The following is a 21,745-nucleotide window of genomic DNA, read 5'->3' as shown; positions in this document are numbered from 1 at the left end:
GAAAATAATTACTTCCTGAAAAAAAAAGCATTTGCCATGAATTTCATTCGCGACAAATGGTAAGAGATTTTAGAAAAAAAAAAATTGTCCAATAAAAAAATGAAACTGAGCCAAAAATAATCATAACAAATAGTCTAATATAAGTTATAATTATTATATCCAAATCAATGACAGACTATAACTAACCCAAACAATTATATTTAATTAAAATTTGTTTATAATTAAACTAACTTTAATTTAATTAATCAATGAAAAAAAGCATAAGTTTTCTAAATTAAGCCCCATCACACAATCCATTGTTTATGCATAGCACACTCAACATAATCAAATCTATCCAATTCTTAGACTTCAAATTCCTCGTGTAAAACCAAAACCATAAACTATTACATTTAAGTAAAATCTAACATATTTGTCGTCCATAATATTACAGCCAATGACATATATAATTCTCTTGGTATGCTTTGAGGCCAATTACCACGCGTTGCTTCGAAGTACTTACGTACAGTTCTCCAAATGAATTCAAACTTGGGCGGTTGGAATTTTTGACTATTAAACATTCCAAATTGAGTTTATAATTAATAAATATATATATCCATGCAGAATCTATCTATACGTATAATATATATATATATATATATTATGTAATTTTCAAAATATGGAACTTAATTTATTCCTAGCTATAAGCCACTTACGTCATGATCCACTCCTCATTTATCTTCTAATTGTATAAAAACTAGATGATGGATCATTAATTATTAAGTTAAATTTAGAAAAAATAATACATCCAATTGAATTAATAATTTTAGCACACTATATTAGAGTAAATTAATTCATAGATTTGGGAATCATTCAAGATGCTAATATTGACCTTCTTCTATATATTTTATTCATCAGAACCGCTTATAAGTGGTCGGGTTGTAAATTGCACAAAAGCAGCCCTCTATTCAACTGTTGCCACGTAAGGAAATACACTGTAATTTGAATAGGGCGCTCCACCACAAAGAATCAAGAGGAAGTGCACTGAGATTTCGTAGCCTTCTCTTTCGTCTTCCTCTTCCTTGCTGCCCCTCTCTTCCGTTTCTTTGCACTGCCCCAATCTCAATTCGACGTCGATGCAAGCATCTCAATAAGACGCCGACACAACCATCTCACTCCGTTTGGGTCTTGAACTAAATCCAGGACAATTCATCCCTTCCCACAAAAACCTAAATCCCACACCCTCTCCTATCAACAAATTCCCTCACCCCTCTCCAGATATATCCACCTTCGCATCATGAGTAGCTCTCCCAGATCCACTTTCAGTTGATAACAAATAATTTCCATCAAATGAGGCTTATTCCATTCTGGTGCCTCTCATGTGCATAATGTTAGCAGGGTTATTAGTTTTTCAAGTCTTGGGTTTGAAAGAATTTATGCAACCGGCCAAAGAACTCATTCCTCAACACCTCGAAAGTCCAATCCAACCTCTCAAACTTTTCCAAAGCGCTCTTGGCGTACATGAATAGCGCGTAATACAAATCAAAGTTGTCCTCGGCCGTGTTCTCAACCAAATCCAACAAGGCCTCACACCCCTTGGTATTAATCGACGTGGATTCCAAGTTGAACAGCTCCAAGACCCTCCCAACCATATGGGTAATAAATTGCGATCCTGTCTTGTGGATTCTCGAAATCAGTCTGTCGTTCAAGACTTCAAGACCCTTGGCTCGACAGGAAATCAATCTGTCGCGACAAGGTATTCGTTGGGTAAGCTTAAGGTGGATGACGAAGGAAGACGAAGGGTTTTGTCTCTAGGTCTGGTCAATTTGGAAGACGATGAGGACACTTGCTTTTTGTGGAGTTTTTGATCTTATGTAGGATGGGTGCATGATATGTAAATTGGAGTACTTACGTGGCGGGTTATTATTGGGGGGCTGTTATTTGGGGTTGGACAGCCCGACCGGCTTGAAGATATTCTCTTTATTCATTATATATATAGAATCTCAAAATATACTAGGTTGGTTACGTAGAATATTTTCATTTGAGAAATGATATTTTTCATTTATATTTTATCATTCTAAATCATGTTTATTTTTTGGTATAATTTAAATAGCTAACATTTAAGTAATTGATATATAAAACTATTTAAAATGTATCATGGGAGATGCGTGGCTTGCTTGGCTCAATGCATGGCCTGTTTGGATTGATGCGATGGTCTCAGATATTATTGTGCACATCGACCGACAGATCGCGTCAGTACAACAGAGTGTCGTCTAGGTTGGTCATCGGTTAGATATCCTAAATGAAAAGGTCAACACATTGATTGACAAATTTAATACATATGTAAACAACTTGTACTGAGTATTTTTTACTTTTATCGTGTTGTTTACAAAATTTTATCATATTTTATACTTTATTTTTATCATACGTAATGAATAATATTATTTAATATATCTATTATTTTTTAATTTCAATTCTCAATTTTTTTTAATTTTAACTTATCCAACTTTAATATTAAATTACTGCACTTTAATTCTCAATTTTTTTAATATGAAATATCCAACTTTAATATCAAACCAATTAACGCTCGAACGTTGGCATTAAAAATTTTCACGTTCACATGTAAGTAGCCTCAACGTTCAAATGTCCAGGGCACACTCTAATGTGAATATGTATAAGTTTAAATGTAATGCAATTTTTCGGCTGTCTTTAGTGACGATTTCCACAAACCGCCACAGAAAATATTTTTTTTGTAACGATTTGGGGATTGTCACAATTGTCAAACTGTCACAAAAAATTATTTATGTTGTAGTGCAATAGAGTAAGAGTGATGATATATCCACAACGATTTTACAACCCAGTTCATAATTAATCAATACATGAAGCATGCTATTTTGTTGAAAATAAATATCGATTTTACAAAAGTATCATTCATTCTATATATAATTATAATATAGCTATAAAAGAGTTATAAGTAATATTCTTCACTAGGGATGAACATTAACATGACTTCATCCAGATCGCCTAGATTTACAAGAAACAGAAATTTCGTGGAATGGGTCCAAATGTTCATATAGATTGACGCGGTGGCGTGGGAAATCCGCTCATATTTCTAACCGTTGAACTCAGAATATTAATATATTTAGAGAAAGAAAAGGTAGCAACGTGCGATCATTTGATATTCCTCCCCCCATATGCATTCTTCTCCTTCATTCGCTCGAAAAATATTCAAACAAATTAAATGGGTATCTCAAATGGAAGTTCGATAATTGCCGTTGCCATTATCCTGCTGATCAGCCTTCTGCATCCAGCTTACATGCAAGGTCAAGTACTACCAGTCGTGCGAAGGGATTATTTCTTGTTTGAAAACTTTGATCATACGAGGGACGATCCGCACTTGAAGTTTGAAGGCTCTGCAGAAATTGATTATGAAGCCTTTCAGATAACTCCAGATTCAAGAAATGATTTGAGCAGACTCCGAAACAAGTCCGGCCGCGCTATGTTTTCACGATCTTTCAGGCTCTGGTCTTCCGATGATACAGCCTCCTTCAACTCTACTTTCCTCATAAATATTTTCAGAGACGCAAACTGGACTGCTGGGGAGGGCCTTGCTTTTCTCATAGCCCCCGATATATCTATACCTAAAGAAAGTTACGGGCAATGGCTTGGGCTCACCAGCGCTGCAACCGATGGGAACAGCGCCAACCAGTTGGTGGCCATAGAATTTGATACCAGAAAGCAAGAGGACATTGATCCAGATGACAATCATATTGGCCTTAACATCAACTCTGTTAGATCAGCCAAGACCGTCCCTCTCGATGATCATGGCATCAGATTATCTCCCGAAATTCCCGCTAATTACACAGTATGGGTGCAGTACAATGGCGCGTCCAAGCTGATGGAGATTTTCATGGCGGAAGAAGGGGGGCCCAAGCCTGAAAAACCTCTTCTCAGCGAGAACATAAACCTGAAAGACTACGTCAGACAAGAATCCTTCTTTGGGTTTGCTGCTTCTACAGGTGATGGTACGAATATTCAGCTGAATTGCGTCTTGAAATGGAGTCTAGAGATAGATATTCTGCCCGGGAAAAGTGATTTGACTTGGTTGAAGATAGGTGCTGGGATTGGAGTCCCGGCGGCGACATTGTTAATCCTGTGCGGTGTTCTGTACGTGAACAAGAGAAAGAGAAGCAGCAGTAGCAATGATAAGGACGTTTTTGATGCGCACTTGAGATGGTTGCCTGGGATGCCCAGGGAATTCAAGTATAAAGATATAAAGAAGGCAACGAACGACTTCCATGAGAGTATGAAGCTGGGTGAAGGTGGTTTTGGGATCGTTTACAAAGGAATTCTGAATGCCAAAGATCACGGTATTGCTAGTGAAATAGCTGTCAAGCGTTTCTCCAGAGATGACATCAAAAGCAAAGATGATTTCTTGGCTGAGCTCACCATTATTCACCGCCTTCGACATAAACATCTCGTCCGCTTAGTTGGTAATTAAACTTCTTTCTCTTCATGTTCCTTATAATTTATGTTCCTGTTCTTCTCATGGTTCTAATTACTTTTCTCCCTGGCGGCCTGCTGTTTTTTTTATCTTTTGGGAATGATTTGTCACAACTTGCAATCCGTACATCCTTAAATTATTCAAAGATAATCTCAAGCTTTATCCACAAATTAGTAACATCATCTGATTATTTTATTTACCGTGATTTTCGCGTGGTCGCTAAAGAAATAGATGGAAAACATAAGATCAGATTCGAAGTTCTTGGCCCTTTTCATGAACATCTATTTTCATCGATCCTTGGATTAATCGATGAAACGCAGAATTCTTCTATTTGTTCTCATTTACGTCACCAATCATTCTCTGCTCAAGAATATGCAAGTATGTACACGCCTACATATTCTGGCAAGAGAAAACTCGTACGTTTCTGTATTCGAATCTCCAATAATTTTCATTTTTTTTTTTTTTTTGTCTTTATTGCCAATTAAGTTAAAATCCCGTATATCATCACATAGTCAACTTAACCAATAGGCCGCATTTGACAGAGTTTTAAGAGTTTGTTAAGACCATACTACTTACTAGTCACAGAAGAATTTGTGTACTGATGAAATCCTATATTTTTTTTTTGTATATATCAGTCATAGCTATAACTTCACTTTCATAAATAAATTAAGTCTATTTAAAAAAAAATTAGGCCGCCTTTGGCTTAATGATATTTTTCCTAGCTCTGACTCTCGCGTACGTAATACTACTGCAAAATTCTTTAGGGAGTATCATAGTAATTTATTACTGTTGCTCGTGTGAATTTTCTTATCAACATCAAATGTTTAATAAGTGTGTCATGGATGTACTTTATGTCATTATCTTTCTTCCACTCTTAGATGTTAAAAGTTTATGCTCGAATGTGTGTATGTGCCAGTTTTCATCCCGGATATATTACTGCCATCCTAACATATAGCTGGGTCTTGTGTTCGTCAGGGTGGTGCTACGCCAAAGGAAAGCTACTCCTCTTGTACGACTTCATGCCAAATGGTAGTCTTGATGAACAACTATACGAGGGTTCCAACCCGAACACTTTGAATTGGGAACGCCGATCCAGGATACTAGCCGGCGTGGCGTCAGCATTGCATTATCTGCACAATGAGTATGATCAGAAAGTTGTGCATCGTGACCTCAAAGCCAGCAACATCTTGCTAGACTCCGACTACAACGCTCGCCTGGGTGATTTCGGGCTTGCCCGAGCCTTGGATAATGACCGGAATTCCTACGCAGAACTAGGATTAGCTGGAGTCGCAGGCACCTTGGGCTATGTTGCTCCTGAGTGCTTTCACACAGGGAAAGCCACGCCTGACTCTGATGTGTTTGGTTTTGGGATAGTGGTGCTTGAGGTCGTGTGTGGCAGAAGTCCTCGGATCCAAATCAATTACCACCACCATCTCTATTCCTTGGTCGATTGGGTTTGGACGTTACACCGCGAGGGCAGCATTCTTGAAGCTGTAGATGAGAGGCTTGGCAAAGACTATGTGGTTGATGAAGCTAAGAGGTTTTTACTTCTTGGCCTCGCATGCACACATCCCATTGCCAGTGAAAGGCCTCAAACGCAGGCCATATTCCAGATCATAGCCGGCACTATGCCAGCTCCCCATGTACCTCCATTCAAACCTGCCTTCACATGGCCTTCCATGGGACAATCCTTGAGCATCACTGATCAGAGTACAACTTCAGCTGCAACATTCTCTTCCGAAGGTTTTTCTCATGTGATTAATGTGGATGTACAGGACGTAACACCCAAAGAGGAGTCGTCGTCGCTTAGGCATTCTCCTATGCATTAAAATGGGAGGTTTTTAAAGATACCCAATTTTTTTTTTCTGGACTCCTTGTAAACTCGTGAATTGTTGCATTAATGTTTCCTCAATTCTCTGCAGATCATCCTTACACACGCATGCTGCATGCTGTTGATTTCTTGAACATATTGTTCATCATGTATTCTGTCTTGTGCATATTACGGTCTAATTGGTTGGTTTCTTCGAAAACTTAAAGCTTGAAAGTTTGAAACCGTGTGTCACCTGCTGTAAGCTAATAACAATTAATATGGCATACAGTGAAACCAGATCAGATTCATACATATTCAGACTCAAAAAACAATGTTGTAGGCTTGTAGCCACGGCATTTAGTTGGTCACCCATGGATCCAGGGCACCTATGGTCCTATATATCATAACATGTTTCTTGAACGAGTGAAAGTCACTTCATCAGTCACTGAAGTCAGACGCTTTCAATGGACGCACCCAGAACCATGTAATAGTTTAATGCACTCCACATCCAAGAACAAATAGATAAATTACAAAAGCAACCTAACCTAAATTCTAAGAAAATTGCATGAAAAAGAAGAGTACCTTAGGCATACCCTTCAAACAAACCAAACTTCATTAAGAACTTCTTTTGATTACAGTCCAGCATTTCACTCAAGCTACAAGCTATATTCTTCTCTTTCAAAAGTTTGTGCCGCAACTGTAATCTCTTCTTCAACCCATGCCGAAAGAAGTCAGGATAATCAGTGACTTCATCAATTTGTCTACCCATTACCTCCACCAGAAACCTGATTCGAGGTTCTAAAGAATTCCTGATGCTCTTGATCAGAATGGGAGGAAAACCAGTTATCAAAACTGCAATCTGGTGATCTCCAAAACCACATCTTTTTAAATAAGCAAAATTGGGTTGCAGTACCTTGTTCGCATCTCTACATAGAACTTCAGGGAAGTTCATTGCCACTGATTGAAGATTGTGCTCCGTAAGACCTACTGATTTTAAAAAATCTGAAGTAGGGCGTAGCCTTTTGTCAACGCTGTAACCCATAATAAAGGGATTTTTTGCTAGAACTTTGCCAATCATCCCATCTCTGGTAAGGCCAAGTGTAGCAAGAAAATCCACCATCTCCGTCAACTTTGATTCGATGCTGTAGCTGATGAGCCTCGGGTTGAGTAATATCATCTTGCCAAGTTGCTTTTCAGGGACACCGAGTGCCTGAAAGAAGGCCAAAAGTGGACAGAGCTTCTCTTCCACACTATGGGAGAGTATGTGGGGGAATTTGGCAATGGCAGCAGCAACTTCATGGGGTTTTGGACCGAGCGTGGAGAGGCACTCCACCATGGGGACAAGCTTCTCATGGAGACCCAGTGCAAGTATCTTAGGACACTTTGAAACAATAGAAGGGAGCTTTCTCTCATGAATGCCAATGCTTTTGAGGTAAGCCCAGTTCTGGGAGGCGTTCTCACTTTGCACACCCTCAAGGCGCTTGCACTTTTTGAACATCTCTTGGATACTTTTATCATCAAAACCTCTATCCCTGAAGAACCAAATGATGCTACTACCACGTTGACTGCTGCATATTTCCATATCCCCTAACAATGTGTGACATTTGTTATTTAGATCAATGAACGCTAACAAAACTGTACATTTATAGGTTTTTCAGTTGTAAATAGAAAGATTTTCATAAGGGATGTTGTATTTCATTCGTCATAACAATCATCGGAAAATGATGATGATGATGATACGCATCACGAACCGAAGAAACCCAAAACCCAAAACAGAAAGATTGCAAATTTTACGATTTATGAGAACATAGCAAAGGAAATATAATAATTAATTCGAGAATACACCCCACGAATAAATCACAAACTTCATTGGAAGACGATTATTACTAGGATACAGGTGAGGCAGCTTCTATATGCGAAGAAAGCCGCTTACCTTTTGATTAAAAGCTAAGAAGCATTCGGAGAACAATCAAACGCAGAAGTGCAAAAAACCTCTATAATTTCACTTAATCTACAAGTCCATCGCCTGCGCCGGAGGTGGATGCAGAAGCAGGGAGGTATGGGAATGGAGGCAGTGGCAATTGGAGGGACAGTATTTGTGTTTCAGCCAACACAAAACAGAACAGAAAAGCCTCAAAAGAATTTGCCTTATCTGCTGACCGTTTTACCGTAATTGCCCTCTTCGTTGAACTTAAAATGACTCATTTGACCTCCAATTCCGGGTTTAGACTAGGGTTGCGCACAACAAAGGGAGAAAACAAAACAAAAACCCTAAACCCTAGCTTCGTCGTCCTCTCGATTCATTCTTATACATGGCATCGCTGCAAATTCAGGGTCGGATTTCTAAGCTTATTTCGAAGCCCCTTTCCCGTTGGGTGGAATTACGCCGCTGTTTGAGTTCTAGCTCCCTCGAGGACGACGGCGGTATCAGAGGACGATCCGTGAGACCGGGAGGTGGAGATGGAGGTGGAAGTGGAAGTGGAAGTGGCGAAAAACTCACAGATTTTCCTCCGGAGCCCATTCCGAATCGGCCTTTGAGAGGCCAAGGAAACTCAAAGTCCGACATTCATTTTCGCAACAGAAGACCATCTGCCGATAGTGACAAAGACAGCTTTGAATTCCTGGAGAAATTCAAACTTGGTGCTGGTGGTGGTTTCGACAAGGGGGAGAAGTTCCCCAACCGGCTCCAACAACAACAACAACAACAAGAGGAAGGAAAGGCGGATACACCAACGCCGCCTCCGCCCCAAGATGCGGATGAGATCTTCAAGAAACTCAAGGAGACGGGTCTCATCCCCAATTCCGTGGCCATGCTCGATGGGCTTTGCAAAGACGGCCTGGTTCAAGAAGCCATGAAGCTCTTCGGTTTAATGCGCGAGAAGGGTACCATTCCCGAAGTTGTTGTTTACACTGCTGTTGTCGATGGCTTCTGCAAGGCCCACAAATTTGAGGATGCCAAAAGGATTTTCAGGAAAATGCAAAACAATGGCATTTCTCCTAATGCCTTCTCTTACTCTGTCTTGATACAGGGTCTGTATCAGTGCGACGAGTTGGACGATGCTGCTGCCTTTTGCATCGAGATGTTGGAAGCTGGTCATTCTCCAAATGTCACCACCTTTCTGGGCTTGGTCACTAGGTTGTGTTTGAATAAGGGTGTTGAAGAAGCTAGGACCGTAATTGCAACCTTAACGCAAAAGGGATTTTTCGTCAACAAGAAAGCTATTAAAGAATATATGGAGAAAAAGGCAACACATCCATCTGTTTGGGAAGCTATCTTCGGGAACGAAAGCCGAGAGGCATCATTTCGTTTTTGAGGTTTCTGATAAATATTGTAAGGCTTTCTTTCTATCCTCGCCTGCCATGAATATATTTCCTTGCTTTTCTTTTATCTATCCTCACATGCCAGATAGCATGTGAATCACATTCAGTCATTCAGAGTCATTAGTGTAATTGCTGTGTTACTTGTGGTTATAATTTCTTATACTTTATGTGGTTAATGGAATTTTTAATCCCCCTGGCCCTGGGTAGCGTATTTTGTTAAACAGACAGACTGGTTTTCTTTCTGCAACCTAGTACTAGCAGTAGACAACAACTAAAATTATTTTCTAAATATCTCCATGCTAACTTCATTTTGAACAATATGGAGGCAGGAGCCTATGGTCAGCGAATTAGTTTTATGGAAACAAGGGGTTGGGGAGGTGTGTCCAATTCGGGCTTGGTGTATTTTGGGTAGGTTTCATGGGATTTTTGGGTCATTAGGGGCTCTTTTGTATGGGCTAGGTGTTTTCTTGTATACGTCCAGTGTACCTAGTTACTCCTATTGATTTATATATATAATATTTTTACTTATCAAAAAAAAAAAAAAAGGAGCCTATGGTCAGCGAATACTTCTGCTTCTCCACTTTGTCTAATGTTTCACTATTCCCCCCATCTCTATTTCTATATCTGTTGGACTTGCACCCTGTGTACTTGGTCAAGCTTTCCATGCTCATCCTCGGTGACGTTAGTAATTTCTCAACTAATACTTTCTATTCAACATATAGAAGGAAAATGATGCTTAAATTTATGTTGCAAGAAGTTACCATCCATTCTTAAGTGAATTTTCATGGGTGGGTGGTAGGGGAGGATGCGGCAGTGGTGAGTATTTGTCTGTCTGGTGGTGGTAATAGTATATACGAATTTTCAGAGTAGGGAGGCAGCAGTGGTCCCAGTAGTAGCAATGGTGCTTTGGAGGAAGATTAGGAGGTAGAGGAGGCGGAGAATTATGAGTGCATAATTTAGTTCACTTTCTTTCAATTTACAGTTGTTACATGTGTAATTTAGTTCCAGAATGGTCCCAGTAGTAGCAATGGTGCTTTGGAGGAAGATTAGGAGGTAGAGGAAGCGGAGAATTATGAGTGCATAATTTAGTTCACTTTCTTTCAATTTACAGTTGTTACATGTGTAAGTTAGTTCCAGAATTATCAGTGGAGATGAAACTAGTGTTGGTGAAAGCACACTGATGTGCAAAGCACCAAGGCCGAAGCACTCTGCTTACCAAAAGTGAAGTGCATTTACAAAAGCGCGCATTAACCTCACTAGTTGATCACTTGACTGTCGTATGTGTTTCACTTCAATCAGGCCTGCATGCTTGTGCTTTGTGCCTAAGCTCTAGGCAGCGCTTGCATATAAGTGCGCCTTGTGCTTTCACCAACCCTAGAGAAAACTTTCATCAAGGGTTGATCTTATATCTTTCCTTTTTCTTCTTTTGGATTGCAAATAGGGTCTCTAAGTTTCCACCGTTTCTAAAATAAGGTGCTTTGACCTTGTAGGACATGGACATCTTAAATTGCCATCGCCGAACGCTTTGGTCATCTAAGAGTCCGCTTCTTGTGCGCATCAAGGGGTCAGGAATTGTTTCATTCAAGCTAGCCAAGTGAAGAAAACGATATGAACGTACAGATAGTTTAAATGCTGATCAAACTTCACCAAAGATAATTCTCAAAGGCCTAGAAGATCTCTGTGATTCGGTCTGCCTTAATTTTTATTTTCGCTGCCAAGTTGATGGTAGTCGGATCCAGGCAAGAAGGAACTGCCTCATTACATTTGCTTTATCTATATTGTAATTGATGCCTCATGAGTATATGTTGTATTGAGCATGTGGTGCTCCAGCGTTTCCAATGCATACTTTGCTGTTGGCAAAAGCCAAAAGTAAACAAGACAGGAATGAATGCATGTGCAAAGTGGATGTAGGCAATGCATAGCTACTTACTATTGCCCTTGCTCGGCGATCACAGATCTCACCAATCAAATTAGGTTTATGTTTTTTTTTTTTAGAAGAATCTCCATTCCAACTTTGTATAAAAAACTCTAATATGAGACATAAATATAGATTACTATTATTATTATTATTATTATAGGTATATTTTCAAGCATATTATATAATTTTTTATTTTATTTTTATTTTCAAGCATATTTATTTTTATAAAAATAAAGTTTTCCTCCAAACTAAGTTGGAAGGAAGGAAATTCCTTGAATTCGTTTTAAAAAATCACGTCTCTCAAGCATTCGTTTTTTTTATTGAAAGAACATTATAATTTTTTTAACTTAAAATTTTTAGAAAAGTATTTATACGTTATATGCTCAATAAATACTTATAGATAAATTGGAGAAAATTCTTCCAACCCATTTTGTAGGAAAATCTGTTAATTCATATCACAAATAAGTCTTATTTATTTGAATGATTAGTTCAAGCTTTCAACTAATATATATAGGACAGTGCTACTGAGACCGATATTTAATAGAAATAAGTGTACCAAGAGTACAAATGTACGTTTTTATTTTTTATTTTTAATTATTTTTTACACAATTTTAAATATTTTTAAAAAATAAAAAATATTAATTCACTAATATTCATTTTTTTAATTATTAAATAAAAAAATTAAAATTAAAATTTAATCGATCACTTTTATCTCGATTCAATTTACATTTTCTATATATATAATTTATGTATACATACATACATACACATACGTATACATACATACATACACGTACGTATACATAAATTCATTATGAGTACTACTATATGGAGTCCACTGTAGCGGTGCACTCAGTGCACTCAGTACGTGGATTTATATTTTTTTTTTTTTAAAAAAAAAATCAAAACATGCGTTTTGATTGATTTGGTATTTGAAAATTCGTTTCTGCCCAGTCGAATGCCGCGAAACCCCTGCTCCATCGCGACCCAAGTCTCCTTCCGGAACCCACCACCTCCCGGCGACGCCTTCTCTCTCATCAGTGCCACCGAGCGGCGCTCCTCCGTGTGCCCAGTGCCTCCAATGTCCCTCGAGGTCGTTTGAACGGAGCAAAGAATAGTTGAATCCCGCGAAACCCCCTTCCTCGCCACGAACCTGCGTCCGTCGGCTTCCTCTTGCCAGCGCCACCTCGCAACGACTTCCTCTTCCCAGCGCCACCTCGAGACGCTCGTACGTCTGCCCAGAGCTGCCGCTCCCCGTGAGCTGATCGAACGGACCAAACCAACTACGTGTAAGAGTTCTCTGTTTCGCCAAATGTATTAGAGATAATATTTTCTGTTATTTTCTGTTTTTAGTAAGTTCCATTTTTAGTAATAGAGTTAGGTTAGTTCTGTTAGTTAGGTATTTAAAATATTTCTGTTAGGTTAGTTCTTTCCCGCCTATTATACTGAGTAATACAGAACTTCTTTTATGCTCTGCATATTTTTGGTGTTTTCTTGATATCAATCTTAACAAAATGGTTGTGTAGGTAAATATTGTATTAGCATTTTCAAACCACATACATGCTATGTACATCATGATTTTTGTATTTTCTGAGATGGGTATGCTTAGGGCATGGAGAAATTTCCAGAAAATGATATTTGCTATTATTCTCATTTTGTCGTAGTGAGCTATTACAATCTGTATTTACATGTGAAAACATTGAGGGAAACACGTGTGTTGTCTCCTAATCTGTACAAATGCTGATGTGTGAAAGCTTGATTAGAAGTTGTTTATTAGTGATAATAGTTAATATTTGAGCTTATTTAATTTTGGTTGCGTTAAAAGTTGTTTATTAGTGATCATAGTTAATCATTCCAATGAATTGACCTGTCCGAAACATATATTTTTTTAGGAGTATAATTAATTAGAAGAAAATGTGACAAAATAGAAGACAGTTTCATGTCAACAAAAGAACAAAATCTCTTAAACTTCATGTGTAGTGAAGACCGATTCGATTAAACAGTATGTGAACAAAGCAAACTTTTGACTTCTTACATAATAAGTCTCAAAATATGGCTATAGCATAGATACGATGCTGTCAAAGTAATTGTTTTTGCAATAAAATAAAATTAAAAAAAAAAAAGAAGAAAGAAAGAAACTAAATGTGTCCAATAAGTGTCTTGCAATAGTTTCATGAAAACACTATTAGAAACTATTCCGAGCACTGAGATTAGAATATATTTTAACTCAATTTTTTTTTGTTCTTGATAAGTAAAAAGACATAAAAATAGACTGACTAAATACTTGCTACATGATTCGATGGATTCCATGAATTGGAAATATCTGTATCTGCTCACTGAGAGTTATTTGTTTCTATTTTTTCCGTTCAAACAATAATTGTACGTTTGTATTTCATTTATGTATAAAGTGCTTATATTTTCAGATTTTGTATTATGTATGAGAGTTTAATATTTATTTTTATTGTTTTGCCATCTTGGAATACTACATAGAAATTATCGGAAGACATTCTTAGCCTTATTGTGATGGGGGAAAACGAAGATGGAATGCATCATTTTGATATAAATATGCCCTACAATTCCCCGAGTACTCCAATAGACTATAGCCCATTTTCTGATTTATTTGAGGTATATTTATTTCAATTTTTATATTTCAGAAGTTAACATGTTAAATTTTTTAGAGTCATCCAATTTTCCCTAACAACATGCCTGTTGCAGCAGATGCCACCTTATATGTCCTACTCTCCGTCGAGTAATCCAGATGACTTCAGGCAAGAAGTGCCCCCGACGTCAACTGTGCCAACCGGTAGCACATTTGAACAAAATCTTGGAAGTACATCACGGATGACTGCTGAAAGTTGTCTTGATGCCAACGGTAGTACAGTTTTGCCTTGATTACATAATCATTGTAATTTTGTTTTGATGACTCTAATCCATATGTTTTCATTTTTAGACATGGTATTCGACATAAATGAAGATTTAGAGGGTACCACTGTTGTCGAGAATGATGAGGTACGAGTTGAAGCACCAAGATCTGGAATGGAATTTGACAGTATGGCAGATCTTACAGCCTACTATAAGCAATATGCGAAGCAAGAGGGCTTTGGTGTACGGAAACAAAGGACTAGGAAAGATGATGAAGGGAGGGCTGTGTACGTGACTGTTGGTTGTGCCCGTGGCGGAAAGTACAATCCTACGAACAATAATATCTCGAAGCCACGACCAACAACTAGAACGGATTGTAAAGCGCGAGTAAATGCGACATTAAGCAAGAATGATAAATGGGTTTTCACCACTGTTGAAAATGTGCACAACCACATAACTGTGAGCCCCAAGAAGACAAGATTCTTGCGATCGCACAAACATCTAGATGAATACAGTCAAAGGATTCTCGACCTAAATGATCGAGCCGGTATACGAATGAACAAGAATTTTTATTCTCTTGTCGTTGATGCGGGGGGTTTTGAGAATCTTCAGTTTCAAGAGAAAGATTGTCGAAATTTCATTGACAAGGCTCGACATTTAAGGTTGGGTAAAGGTGGTGGCGAAGCACTTAATCAGTATTTCCAAAGAATGAGAGATCGGAATGATGGGTTCGTTTCTAACATGGACTTGGATGATGAGGGAAGGTTACGGAATGTATTTTGGGCTGATGCTCGGAGTCGAGCGGCGTATGAGTATTTCGGAGACGTAGTAACATTTGATACAACGTATTTAACAAATAGGTATGGGATGCCTTTTGCTCCATTCGTTGGTGTTAATCATCATGGTCAGTCCATATTATTAGGAGCGGGATTGCTTTCAAACGAGGACACTGAAACTTTTGTGTGGTTGTTCCGAATGTGGTTGGATTGTATGAATGGTCGGGCGCCCAAAGCCATGATAACGGACCAAGATCGGGCAATGAAGAGTGCTATTGCCCTTGTATTCCCTGAAACTCGTCACAGATATTGTTTATGGCATATAATGCGCAAACTTCCAGAGAAGTTAGGATCTCATGCGCAATTCAATGCGGGATTGAAGACTGACCTTCAGACTGCATTATATGACTCACATACCAGCGGTGAATTTGAGGAGAGCTGGGGTCATGTAATTGCGAAGTATGATCTCCACGAGAATAAATGGCTTCAATCCTTATATGAGGAAAGGTCTTTTTGGGTTCCAGCTTACTTGAAAAGTGTATTCTGGGCTGGAATGAGCACAACACAAAGGTCGGAAAGCATGAATGCATTTTTCGATGGGTATGTCCATTCCGGTACCACGTTGAAGGAATTCGTCGACCAATTTGATAATGCTCTTAGAAAGAAGGTGGAGTTAGAGACAATGGCTGATTTCAATTCTAACAACCAAACTATTCCCTGCGTGTCCCATTTTAATATTGAGAAGCAGTTTCAAAGGTTATATACAAATGCAAAGTTCAAAGAGGTACAAAGAGAGTTGCTGGGCCTAATGTGTTGTAATTGTTCGTTGGTAAGCACAGAAGGGTGCATTTTAAAATACCAAGTGTTCGATGAAATAAGTACTGATGACCACATCAAAACACTCAATTTCTGTGTTTACTATAACGAAGAGGAGGTGGAGGTCAAATGCACGTGTGCATTGTTTCAGATGAGGGGGATTCTATGCAGGCATGCACTTAGAGTTTGCCAGTTCAAAAAGATTAATGTGCTGCCAGATGTATATGTGTTGGATCGTTGGAGAAAGGACTTAAAGAGGACATACACATTAGTCAGAAGTAGTTACGATGACCAGCGGGACAGAACAGACGCACAGAATTATGAGCGGGTGCTTAAAAGATGTTCGAAATTAACGACCAAGATATCCTCTGATAATGAAAAAATTGATGCTTTCTTGCGTGTAGTTGATGAATTTGAGACTAAATGTGAAGGTTCAACACTAGAGTCGGCATATGAACAAACGAAGGCCAAAGCAAATGTCGTCTTGGATAAGGGTAAGAAGATACTAAGCCCCAATGTGGTTCGAGGGAAAGGGAGACCCCCAAGTAAGAGAAAGGTTCCACCAGTGGAAAAGTTGGCAACAAAGAGAAAGAAACCGGTATTTGCTTGAAGAATTTTGCATTGTTTTTAGTTAGTATTATGAATATCTAATATGTGTCTATTTATGTTTTGGACCTCAGACTTCCAGGAAAATCTTGGTAGATGAAACAGAATTGGGTGAGACACCGGGATCTGAACAACACCAATTTCATGATGGGGTTGATGTTGAGACACAAAACAGCATTCTTACACAATCAACTCCACAGGTTTATTGTGTCTTTTGAATAACTGACAACCATATATGACATCATGATGCACACTTGTAACCCTACGATTGTTTTATTACAGATGTGTCACCATCTTGATGCACACTTGTAATCCCATGGTGATGAGAAGCCACATTTTTTGAAGCTCTTGGAGAGGGTATGTTGTAGTTAAAGAGGAAAATATCATGTCCCTTTTGAAAATGATGCAATCTTTCTATTTGAAAATGATGCAATCTTTCTATTTGAAAATGTTGCAATCTTTCTGTTTTTTAAAGGAGAAGCTGGAATTTGGGAGTTCGAGGAGTAACTTGTCTCTGGGGGCCGTAGCTCATTCTAATTATCTCGCATTTTTTTTCCATGTTTAGTATTATTTTGCATGATTGGCTCTGTTGATTTTTCTCTAAAGTGTTATTTTTAGATACTTGTATTTCTCATTGATTTGTCTTTATATCCTCTAACATTGTATGATTGTATTTCTCAGATCTGCCGCCGTGATTGAGTTGCTGTTTTTGTGTCTTTTAGAGGGTTGGGTGGTAGTTTTGTGGCTTTATATCCTCCTAGTGTAGTTTTGGTATCCATGGGTGTATGCTAGAGGGTAAGGTTTTTTTTGGGAGATGCAACGGGTAATTTTTTGTACCTCTTGGAGATCGAAGGTGTTTTGGTACCATGAGCCAACAAGTTTTGGAGGACTACTACAAAGTTTTGGAGGTTGATGATGATGCAACTGAGGAAAATATCAGATTGAATTACCTAAGGCTTCCACTGGTTAGTGATCTCTCTTTTAAGGTTTACATCCTTCAATTGTGTTTTTTCCATTGTTTTTTACATCAAATGCAGCAATGGCTTCTTTTGCGTTGTAATAATCAGTTTTTCGCTGGTGGAAGGCAGCAATGGCTGTTTTTTATAACTTCCTTGGTTTTTATATCATGCAGTACTGCTAAGTATACTTTGCTAACTGGAAAAACTGAGATTGATAAGTATACTTTGCGGGTAAGAGAATGGGAAAAAGATACATATATATATATATATATATATATAATATAAGTATATTGAATCGTTTCCAGCAAAGTCTATCCAACTACCATTTTAACTAGCTGGGCAATGTTAATTTAGCTAGCTTTTGTAATTTCTATCATTATTGTGGGCTACTTATTTAGTTAGAACCTTTTTTTTGTAGTTTTTAAGAGCAGCATATATGTTCTTATTTATCTTAGGAAATGGCTTACATCTCCTTTGCTGAATATCCCTATTTCTATCTTATTTTGTGATACCTTATGTAAGCCCCTAGCATAATAGTAGTAATCATATTTATTCTTTTAGTGTGAAGTTGCATTGTTAGAAAATAAACTACTTATGTTGAGGGACATGTTACTACATGTGCCACTTATGTAAAAACAACATTGACTGATTTATTTAATTTTTATGTTGAGGGACTGCAGCAACATTGGTGAACAAGTTCACTGAAATTGTGAGATGGAAGTTGAGGAACAAATTTCACTATAAGGTATTCATAAATATTCACACACACAATCTCTCTCCCTCTCCCTTAAAATGCTTATTAACAAGTTTTGCACTCTCTCCCTCAAAATGATTATTAACAAGTTTTGCTGTATTTATTCATTAACCCTTCAGAAATCTGTTGCACTTTTTTTTTTTTGCCCAGGTATTAATCCCACTGAAGAGGATAATGAGAGTTGAGCTAAGTGAGAATGTAAGGAAGCCATGAATGGTGTACATAGAAGGGAAAAAGTAAGGAAGCCATGCATGACACGTTGCCACTCTCTCAATTAATAGATCATATTTGTCTATTTATGTTCTGGTTTATATATCAGTGCATTGGTTGGGTTGCCGCCTAAGTGAGAATGTAAGGAAGTCATGAATGGTGTACATAGAAGGGAAAAAGTAAGGAAGCCATGCATGACACGTTGCCACTCTCTCAATTAATAGATCATATTTGTCTATTTATGTTCTGGTTTATATATCAGTGCATTGGGTTGCCGCCTAAGTGAGAATGTAAGGAAGTCATGAATGGTGTACATAGAAGGGAAAAAGAAAGGAAGCCATGCATGACACGTTGCCACTCTCTCAATTAATAGATCAAGTAACGTAGGAGGAATGATACACATACAACCGTTTGGGCAAGATGTTAAATCAATTAACTTCATACGACTTGAATTCATTTCCAGAGGAATAGAAAGAATAACATGTACAAGAAACGCAGGCTCTTCATTTCTAAGGACAGCTAAATGAAATGAAATAAGAAAGTGTATTCTGTATAATGTTGAGAGAAATCACACAGCTAAATGAAATAAAAACAAAGGACATCGAATTTTGTTTCTTGTCATGCAAAATAAGAAAGTGTATTCTGGTTCAAAGTCAATCCAGTTCCCAATTACAGAAATTTTGGGGGCATTTTAAGCCCTATACTAGTGGTCGAAGGAGACTGTCCCTAAGCAGTCCCCAAACCATTCATGCACTTTCAACCTTTAAAGGAGAAGCTGTTTCTATTCAAAAATTACATAATTTTACACAACGTGCTTCTTACATTACATTTATCCAAACCAAGTAAACAATATTACAAAGGTGATAATCCAGTACAAACACAATAACTTTCACTTTTCCTTTTTCAGATTCTTCGCTATCTCTCTCACTTTTTCTTCCCTTTTCCGAACGGCATACTCGCGGCGTAATACATCATCCCATGTATTACGCCGTGAGTTATGTTTTAATAACATGTTCTCCACTAACAACTCAAAAATATCCGCCCATACGAAGAATTCACACCTCGCATCTCCCTGCACACAATACGAACTCCCAAATTAATATGACACAAAGTACAATCCACAACAGCAAATCAATTAGTTTAATATGAGAAATATTAAGTTACTTTACCGTATTATATTTGGGACAGGCAAAAAATCTCCTTCCAGGATTTTTCTTAGTGTAGGACGTCTTTAGTGGCGTTTTCAAACCACACCAACAAGTTGGTGACTCCATGACAAAATCATTATCTAAAGATGATGATTGAGAAGATGCCATGGTGATTCTGTCAAAGGAAAGACAACTACAAACACAAGAGTCTATCTCATATGAACAAAATTGAATACATAGTAATATTGCCTAGTGAATGTCTGATTAACTAAGACCATCCATCATCAAATTTAAACATAACTTGATTTCAAGTAACCCAACACTAGCAGCTCATTATCATGTTTATGACAATAACCACACACTTCCATTCAAGGATACAATACTTATAAAGTAAAAATAATTACTGATGTAGTTAGTCATGGTAAATGTATATCTAAGTATACATTAGTGTTCCCAAATGGATAAAGATGCCAAAAAGAATACAGATTTGGATATTCAAGTTGCAGGGGTCAGTTTTCAGCTTCATTAGTCCAGTTAATTGCAACATGATTGGCCGTTTATTATTATTTATTTGTATGGTTCTATATACAAGTACAAGTAGAGAAGAACAAGTAGTGATGTAAGCCTCCAACCACAAGTGAAAATTAATTTTGCGTAATGGAGAAAAAAAGAAAGTTTCAGGCAAAGAACAATCACAAGACAAGCAAAGTTTAAGAATAAGAGTTTTACTCAACAGCAAATCATTTCTAGGTTGTTTCCCTATGCTTGCAAATACACACACATATATATATATATATATATATATATATATATACACACACATATATTATGCCTTGATTATGCAACGCCAAAGCTAGTCCTAACCCTTGCAAAGCTCTCATCTCTGGAAAATGTCAAGTAGATTATGCCTTGACATTTTTTTTACTAAAGAGGAAAAAATAATAAGGGTAAGTTATATTGGATGAGCGAGTTTGGCTCCAAGGAAAAGGGGAGGGACAGGCTGCAAAAATGAACTGGGATTTACATATATCATACATACATAAATTAAATGGTATTTTTTGGTAAGATGGCTGATCTTTAGCAGTTGGGGGTTTTTTATTTTTTTTCTAAAGTTTGGAGGACCATTGACCAAATTTAAGAAATTCAATTTTATACTGATAATGCTTTCACTTATACATGGAGATAAAAGAAGAAAAGTTAGAAAGGTGCAATGATCATCATTGTCTCTCCCAAGATATGAATGAGAAATATGAACTGTAATGCGAAGGGAGCCTCACCTAACCCTCTCAAAGACCAAAAAAGCCTTACTAACTTGCTTTCAATGTCAAAGCAAAACCAGGAACATATAATTGTTCTTTCTCACCGAAGGCATGAGAGGCATGAGAGGCTATATATGTAACATATAGTCAGCGCATTATGTATATAAATGATAAATCTACTGGTTCGTCTCTACCTAACACTAGCTATGCATCATCCAGAAACAACACCATTAATTTACAGCTCATATAACTAAACCCTAGAGGAAAAAAGATGTTGTAAACACAGTGAAAAAAATTAAATGTATGACTAAACCCTAGAATCAGAGAGGAAAAAAACGTCATACATGAAAAAGCTTCACCCCTCTCGCAGCTCTGGGCTTCGCGTTGGTGGATTGAGGGCTTGAATCTGAGTGAATCGAACACAGAGAGAGAGAAGAAGAAGAAACCTTAGAGAATAAGAAAAAATCTTAGAGGAGGAGGAGGAGAAGAAGAAGAAGAAGAAGATATAACCTGCGAGGAGCTCGGCCTTCGTTTGAACGGTCTTCAAAATCGCAGTGCAGGGCCTCCCTTAGGGCAGAGGAGTCTCGGGGAAGTTGAAGAATAAAGTTGAAGACGAAAGGGGGGGAAAGTTGAAGAAGAAAGTTGAAGACGAAAGGGCGAATGTTGAAGACGAAAGGGCACCGGGGGAAGTTGAAAGACGAAAGGGCGAATGTTGAAGAGACGAAAGGGCGAATGTTGAAGACGAAAGGGGGAAGACGAAAGGGGAAATTCAAAATGAAAATGAAATCGAAAACGTGCGTTTGGGGGGGGGGGGGGGCGGGCCCTA

The 21,745-nt window shown here is 38.0% G+C and overlaps 4 protein-coding genes and 2 long non-coding RNA genes across 6 annotated transcripts; 4 read left to right on the top strand and 2 right to left on the bottom strand.

Moving 5' to 3' along the window:
- Positions 1-3,157: 3,157 nt before the first annotated feature.
- On the top strand, positions 3,158-6,523 carry LOC109006678 (probable L-type lectin-domain containing receptor kinase S.5). The gene is made up of 2 exons (XM_018986042.2): positions 3,158-4,469; positions 5,456-6,523. The coding sequence occupies exons 1-2, from the start codon at positions 3,218-3,220 to the stop codon at positions 6,307-6,309; spliced, it is 2,106 nt and encodes a 701-aa protein (XP_018841587.2). The 5' UTR covers positions 3,158-3,217; the 3' UTR covers positions 6,310-6,523.
- A 31-nt stretch (positions 6,524-6,554) lies between these two features.
- Positions 6,555-8,421, bottom strand: LOC109006680 (transcription termination factor MTERF6, chloroplastic/mitochondrial). Its single transcript, XM_018986044.2, has 2 exons — positions 8,224-8,421; positions 6,555-7,877 (listed from the first exon to the last, which is right to left on the bottom strand). The coding sequence occupies exon 2, from the start codon at positions 7,870-7,872 to the stop codon at positions 6,874-6,876; it is 999 nt and encodes a 332-aa protein (XP_018841589.1). The 5' UTR covers positions 7,873-7,877; positions 8,224-8,421; the 3' UTR covers positions 6,555-6,873.
- A 90-nt stretch (positions 8,422-8,511) lies between these two features.
- Positions 8,512-11,645, top strand: LOC109006679 (pentatricopeptide repeat-containing protein At4g38150-like). The gene is made up of 2 exons (XM_018986043.2): positions 8,512-9,621; positions 11,102-11,645. Exon 1 carries the CDS (start codon positions 8,603-8,605, stop codon positions 9,602-9,604), a length of 1,002 nt encoding a protein of 333 aa, XP_018841588.1. The 5' UTR covers positions 8,512-8,602; the 3' UTR covers positions 9,605-9,621; positions 11,102-11,645.
- A 2,379-nt stretch (positions 11,646-14,024) lies between these two features.
- LOC109006493 (protein FAR1-RELATED SEQUENCE 6-like) lies at positions 14,025-17,091 on the top strand. Its single transcript, XM_018985780.2, has 6 exons — positions 14,025-14,154; positions 14,248-14,401; positions 14,480-16,581; positions 16,664-16,789; positions 16,872-16,946; positions 17,065-17,091. Exons 1-5 carry the CDS (start codon positions 14,053-14,055, stop codon positions 16,899-16,901), a joined length of 2,514 nt encoding a protein of 837 aa, XP_018841325.2. The 5' UTR covers positions 14,025-14,052; the 3' UTR covers positions 16,902-16,946; positions 17,065-17,091.
- Positions 17,092-17,186: 95 nt separating this feature from the next.
- Positions 17,187-18,756, top strand: LOC118344847. Its single transcript, XR_004798541.1, has 3 exons — positions 17,187-17,554; positions 18,229-18,293; positions 18,453-18,756. It is a non-coding gene; the product is annotated as an uncharacterized LOC118344847 (long non-coding RNA).
- A 518-nt stretch (positions 18,757-19,274) lies between these two features.
- On the bottom strand, positions 19,275-21,506 carry LOC109006681. The gene is made up of 4 exons (XR_004798525.1): positions 21,430-21,506; positions 21,264-21,325; positions 19,682-19,853; positions 19,275-19,584 (listed from the first exon to the last, which is right to left on the bottom strand). It is a non-coding gene; the product is annotated as an uncharacterized LOC109006681 (long non-coding RNA).
- Positions 21,507-21,745: the final 239 nt, after the last annotated feature.

The sequence above is a fragment of the Juglans regia genome, chromosome 16 (assembly GCF_001411555.2).
Source record: "Juglans regia cultivar Chandler chromosome 16, Walnut 2.0, whole genome shotgun sequence".
Taxonomy (NCBI): domain Eukaryota; kingdom Viridiplantae; phylum Streptophyta; class Magnoliopsida; order Fagales; family Juglandaceae; genus Juglans; species Juglans regia.
Note: the sequence above shows the minus strand (reverse complement) of the source record. Positions and strands in the feature narration are given on the sequence as shown.